Source organism: Sinocyclocheilus anshuiensis, unplaced genomic scaffold (genome assembly GCF_001515605.1).
Source record: "Sinocyclocheilus anshuiensis isolate Anshui unplaced genomic scaffold, SAMN03320099.WGS_v1.1 scaffold773, whole genome shotgun sequence".
Classification (NCBI taxonomy): domain Eukaryota; kingdom Metazoa; phylum Chordata; class Actinopteri; order Cypriniformes; family Cyprinidae; genus Sinocyclocheilus; species Sinocyclocheilus anshuiensis.
This window is the reverse complement of record NW_015539930.1, coordinates 1,589,883-1,596,683: the sequence shown is the minus strand read 5'-3', so window position 1 is coordinate 1,596,683 and position 6,801 is coordinate 1,589,883. Positions and strand designations below refer to the sequence as shown.

The window sequence follows — 6,801 nt, the reverse complement described above, 5'->3', positions numbered from 1 at the left end:
TATAGCATTATAATTATTTCACCCGCGCCGGACAGAGACTGAGATGGTGCCGCTGCATGTCGTGCCAAACCTCTCATGGCAGCGTCATCAGCTTGAGATCGTTTTTTGAGATCTGCCGTTTTAGAGACCGCCGATCAATCATCCCAAAGCGATTATCGGCCGATAGTGATCAGTAGCCGATCAATCGGAGCACCCCTAGTTACAACGTTAACAGAACATCAACTTCTGTTGTTATAATCACTTGGTAGAAAATAATAAACAATGTACTTACCAACTTTATTGCAACATACTCATTTGTATAGAGATTCTTTCCTAAAAAGCAAAACAGAAAAAGGGTGACCATCTGCAACTGAAATTAAGACTGATTAAACATGAATGCAATAATACAGACATTTTGGCCTATACTTCTATTTTCAATTATTGGATTTCTTTATTGGAAATCATCTATACATAGCTGAGTTAATGCTGCTCTGTGCCTGCTCAAAATTCAGTGTAAAAGACAATGCCACATAAAAGCTAGACTATATTATGCCTGCTCAGACCCTATAATTGAAGTATGCAGTTGTAATTGCAGTGTAAATGCATTTATTAGCAGCATGAAACAGTCTGTGTAAAGACCCTAATGCCACTTCAGAAGCACTTCTGTGCCACCTTCGCAGTGTAAATTTGGCATTAGATAGGAAAATCTAATTAGTTCAAATCAATTAGATAGGTAATTCAATGCAGATTTTGACAAGAATGTGTATCATGAGCAACACTCTACCAACACTAGAGCAATTATGTGATTACTGTATCAGCGGTGACTGACCGATTGCTTGATTAACAGAAGTGGTAGTTCCCTTTTGTGTCAGTTCCAAAATCTACCAATTTTCTTGTCAATTTTATAAGTGAATTTCAAGCGAGTTTACAATTTTCAGCAATTTTTAATTACATAATTGGCCATTAGATAACCAATATGGTGGCTGATAGATTGATTATACTACAAAAATATTGTTTGCAGGTAAAAATCTCAAGAAAAGTAATGTCAGGTTTAAACATTACAGAAGAAAAGATGGATAGAACAGATTAAAATGACCTAGCATTTATTATCTGCTTCCAGTATCACAGAATAATGACAGAATTAAAAAAATATATATATTATTATTTATATATTATAAAATATATATATATATATTTATTATTGGCCAACACCTTAAAAGGTGAAGTGTGCAATTTTTTCCTCTGTTCCACAACCAATCAGTTTGTTCAACTAATAGATCAGGGAGGCGTGTTCTAAGAAAACCTCTTTGAAAACATTATTTTTTTCAATACAATTTGTTGCCACTAGCAGTGCACAAATTACACACTTCGCCTTTAAGGAACTTTCACATGACTCAAGTCAACATTCCCCAATGCATTGACAAATGATGGTGACCCAGGAACTCCAGAGCTCCTGAGATTCACTCCTGCTTGGCACCTTTGAGCGAAGAACTTCACCCCTAGTTGCTCCATGGAGACTTTTGTGAAAAATCAAGACACTAATGGCTTCTCTTACCGAGCTTCAGCTCTCCAAAGTTGCCACAGCCGATCTTCTTGCCAACTCTGAAGTTCGGTCCAACCATGAGGACCCCAGAGGACGTGGAGGAGCTGGAGGGCCGTGAGTGCCCACTGCGTCCCTGGGCCACTTTACTGCTCCTCACCGGCCTCTCGCCCTCCTTCTCTCTGGGGTGATCCATGACTGCGAGATCCAGATGAACCAGGCCAGAGCCCAAAGCAGACAGCTCAGGCCAAAAGAAAACTCATGGGACGACTGCTGTTGGCACCGCTGCCGCTAAGCCAGTCACTGCTGCCAGCACACTGAGGGAAGAAAACATTTGATCTGAGTATGTTTTAAGCACCATTACACCTCTGAAACAATAACAGTGTGTGTAATAAGTACATTACTTCTTCATTATATAATGCAAAACATCATGAAAGCACCAATGTTTTCTTACTAAAACAAGTTCACAAAAGCTGAAATATTTCACTGTGAATGGTAATGCCAAAATTAAATTCAAATAAACATTCAGCTCAATGGTTCCTGCACCACTGTTCACCTCTGAAAATCCATAGCGCCACAGCTAAAGAAATCACATTATATCAGTGGGTATTATGTCAGAAACAGGCTTCATCCAAGGGTGGAATGATTGGTTAGCTACAGATAAAAATCTGCCAATTTCCTTTCTAATTACACAATTAGCCAAAATCACATTTGGCCGACTGTGTGAGTAAATATATGATGCTAAAGATAGGTGCCAATATCTGACCTTTTCTTAGTATAGCAAATCTGACCTACATTGTGACAATAACAAATTGCAATATTTGTAATTAACTTGGACTGTAATAATTTGACTAATTATCACGACATCTGTCGAATTTTGAGGCATTACATCTAAATAAAAATAAAAAATATGAAAAATATTTTTTAACACCGATGAATAGTCTACTATAAGTGTGTATAAATGTGTATTAAGAAAGAAAATAGGACGACCTTTGATATAGTTTTCAATGTTGCTTTTAAAATTAATATGTGGTAAATGTTTTAAGAAAAATAATATGAAACAAGTAACAATCTCACAGTATTAGCTCAGCAACCAAAAAAAATTAGACAGAAACGGCAAAAAATAATTTTCAGTTAAAGCCAAAATAGTTTTGGATGGCTGATATTATTGATCGAAACAGTCATGTTTAATTATTGCTTCTACAATGATGCATTTTGACTGCGTTATCATCTATTTTGTGCACACAAATGGATAAGCTAAGACAGGTAAACATGTCAGCAGTGTGGACATGCTTCACTGTGAACAAAAAGATGCTAAAGCTGCATGAAAAGCATACAGAGTCAAATTAGTACCCATTTACAGAATTTTTAATTGCCCAAAATTTGTTTTCGTTTTTTGGCTTTAATTTTAAACAACATAAAATAAATATTGTTGGTGCATCAATATTAGGTTTCTAATTTGCAATGCATGAGGGACTATCCAGCAAATACAGCGCTTTTTGTGTGCATGCTGTTGTTTTATAAATGTGCACATGCAGGTCTGTTCACGGATGACAGATATGGGTCACTTACAAACTTAAAAAGCAAAAAATCTGAAGTGAGTAATGAGAGTGTGACACCAAATTATCGCTCACAAGCAATCAGGCACAATCAAGGGCAGCTGTGGCCACATAAAACCCCAACACAAAACATGACAACAAAACCGCAAGACCTACTGAAAAGCCTTAAAGGGTTAGTTCACCCAAAAATGAAAATTAGGTTGTGTTTTACTCACCCCCGAGGCATCCTAGGTGTATATGACTTTCTTCTTTCAGACGAATCCAGTCGGAGTTATATTAAAAATTGTCCTGGCTATTCCAAGCTCTATCATTGCAGTCATAAAAATATGATTTTATTTCATTACTTTTGTCAATTACTCTAAGTCTGTTTACCAATAAGCATGTTGGTCAAGGGGTTTTCAGATTATTAGTCCTTTGCTAAAGTAAGGAAACTTTGCTTCCTTTGCTCCTGTTAACAAACGTTGGTTTTCACGAGACCCACCGGCGCATACGCAAAGCCGACCTCATACGTCATCAGCCCGGAACTGCTTCCGTTTACAACAATGAGCGCAAGCTGGATTAAATTGATTATTACGTTTTAAATATGGTTATTTTTCGTACAAAAACGCATCGATTCGCTACAGGAGGCCTTTGTTCACCCCCCACAGTTGTGTGAGGCACTTTTTATTTTGGATGGATGCGCTTTATTTCACTTCCTTTGAACTGATGAACTGCAACACCCACTGACTGCCATTAAACAGCTTGGAAGATCAAAGATAATTTTTAATATAACTCCTATTGGATTCATATGAAAGGAGGAAGTCATATACGCCTAGGATGGCTTGGGGGTGAGTAAATAATGGGCTAATTTTCATTTTTGGGTGAACTATGCCTTTAAAATGACTTTTGCTGGTGTAATCTAATGTAGTCAAACAGATTTAGTTAAATAATATTATTAAAGGGATAGTTCGCCCAAAAATGAACGCATGAAACGCATAAAAAATTAATGCTAACAATTACATTTAACGGTGTTATTTAATATTAACAATAAGTAAGTGTTACATGATGTCAAAACATGAAACTAAATGTAAAAACGTGTGAAAAGGAGAATACAGAATTAAATATCAAATATTGGCTGATATATATCCAATATGGACTGATACAAATAAAAGTTACAAATCAATTACATCATCAGATAACTAATACACTACTGATATATTGAGCATTCCCAACTTTTTAAGTTTTTACAGTGTTTTATTAACTAAATCAAGAAAGCACAAAAGCAAGTGTCATGATGGGAAGAAATCATGACACTTGAAACAACAATCACACAGAACTTCTGCATTATCAAATTGCCTGAAACAATGAAACAACAAGCTTTATATATAGAAAGAGAGGAAGTCTGAATGCATTTGTGTGGAAGTATAATTTACCCACAAACCAGTCATAAGTATCTGCATGACATATCTCTAAAATATGGCAACTCTAAATGAATCAAAACAAAGATATGTCCAAACTTGCCTGTCGGAGAACAAAGCCTGTGAGAAATCGCATAATTACAAAGGGCAGTTAATCTCAAAGAGCAATATATTAAAGCAGACAAGATGAGAGAGAGTGTTTGATTAGACAAATTCTGCTGAGTGCTCCAGTGTGTCCTGGAGCTTCAGGGTGATCTAATCGACCCTGTCTCTGCAGGACAAAACCAGCTGCTCTGTTCAGCAACATGGCTTGTGAGATAAGATGAGCCTACAGGAGGCCTTTGTTCACCCCCCAGAGCCATGTGAAACACTTTTGTTTATGGATGGGCGGTTTTTATTTAACTTCTTTTGGACTGAAGCACTGCAACACCCGCTGACTGCAATGATAGAGCTTGGAATAGCCAGGACAATTTTTAATAGGGATGCACCGAAATTAAAATTCTTGGCCGAAGCCGAACAAAATTAAACACTGGGCCGAAGACCGAATACCGAACATGGTTTTTCACATTTTCCCCCCATGTAGGCCTATTTTGCCATTTTTTCACCATTGCATTAATTAATTAGCCAAAATGTGCTTTTTACAGTTTTGTCCTGCTTTTCAAATAAAAAATCAATTACAAAACAACAATTTAAAAATATTTACTTAACACTGAACATGTTTTTACATTCTAGCAGACATTATACCAACAAAGCACAATTTTACTTAAAATTAATAAGTTAGTAAAATAATATTTTTTTGGTCATTTTTGAGACTTGAATCAGGCATGCATTTTTTTACTGTACAAATAAAGGCAGCCTTGCTGAGCAGAAGAGAATTCTTTTAAAACATTAGAATATATTACAGATCCCAATTTGAACACTATGTGTGAATTTTATAATAAATGTATTAACAGAGCTGTTATAGGGTAATTATTATTATCATTAGGCCTTTTTTATTTTATTTTACAGAACGACAGTAAAATTACAATACTATCATTTATGAATGTCGATGGAGTTGTTGCTTTTTCTCGGCTTTTATTTTGGCAGAAACCCGCAGGAAGATCTCAGTTCTTCTTTTTGTTGACAACAGCATGCAGATTTATAAATGATTCTCATTACGAATTTGGGAAGATGTTTGTCACACGTATCACATTGTCACATGCCTTTAAAAAAAAATCAGCGCAGCGCAGATTTTCCTCGTGCTTTGGCCTTTGAACCCTGGCGCAGCGAGCTCGTGCAGTGCTGTCAGAATACATGCAATTCGTGCGTGCATTAGAAAATATAACTTTGCTATAACTTTGAAAATATATAAAATTGAGGTAATTTCACGATTTCAATCATCATACAGTAACCTAACCACCAGCATTAGCCACCTCTTCTTCTCATCGGAGATGTGAGGCAGCACTAAACAGTCTCTCGCTGTCGGTGCTTTGTGCTTGTATTGATTTCTGCGTATTTCTCTGATAGTTTGAAATACTTTCACACTGTCGACATGTTTGCTGCATTAGTGCGTGCCTCTATTTGATCGCGTTAGTCATTGTTCGGTACATATTATTCTGCCTTTTTGCTTATTCGAATAATTTTGGTTGCTGAATATTCGGTGCATCCCTAATTTTTAATATAATTCCGACTGGATTCGTCTGAAAGAAGAAAGTCATATACACCTAGGATGCCTCGGGGGTGAGTAAAACACAACCTAATTTTCATTTTTGGGTGAACTAACCCTTTAAGGTTCCATTTAGGGGTGCTCCGATCAGGATTTTGGAGGCCGATCACCGATCACAGAAAGCAGTATCTGCCAATAACGATACCGATATTTTTAAAGCCTTCTTTTTATCATTTATAACTATATATAGTGATACTCCAATCAGGATTTTTAGACATTTATTCAGGGTCTGAATTTCATTTTTGAAAATGGGGGGAATTCCCCTCTTAGTTGCCTCTTGTGAGAGGAGAAGCAGCTTTCACACAGGAGTCCGCTACTGAATCATGGCTGTTTACCACAAAAACAACATTTATCCATTATTTTGATTTCAAATCCAAACATTGTCACTGAAAATGCTTTTTCAGTATTGCAATTCTTTTTTTACACAGTACAATAATACAATCTTTAACAAACATATTTAAACAATAAATATAAGCAACACATTATTCAATGCTTTTTACTTTTGCATTTACTTCTAGATTTATATATTAAGTTGCTCAAGCAAGTGGCAAAACAATTAAACTGCTTTTCTTATGTTGACATTGACAGAAATAGTCAGCTCTACTGCCTTTTCTTTTGCAT

At 36.2% G+C, this 6,801-nt stretch overlaps 1 protein-coding gene across 6 annotated transcripts in view; it reads right to left on the bottom strand.

Annotated features, from left to right (window-relative positions):
• csnk1g1 (casein kinase 1, gamma 1) overlaps window positions 1-6,801 on the bottom strand; it is an 84,847-nt gene that overhangs the window by 66,648 nt on the left and 11,398 nt on the right. For all 6 annotated transcript variants that reach the window (XM_016483962.1, XM_016483964.1, XM_016483966.1 and 3 more), the window contains exons 2-3: window positions 1,535-1,836; window positions 272-312 (exon numbers count right to left, since the gene is read on the bottom strand). In XM_016483962.1, the coding sequence (XP_016339448.1) occupies window positions 272-312; window positions 1,535-1,715 (222 nt within the window). In that variant the 5' untranslated portion in view covers window positions 1,716-1,836. The remainder of the gene's footprint in view (window positions 1-271; window positions 313-1,534; window positions 1,837-6,801) is intronic.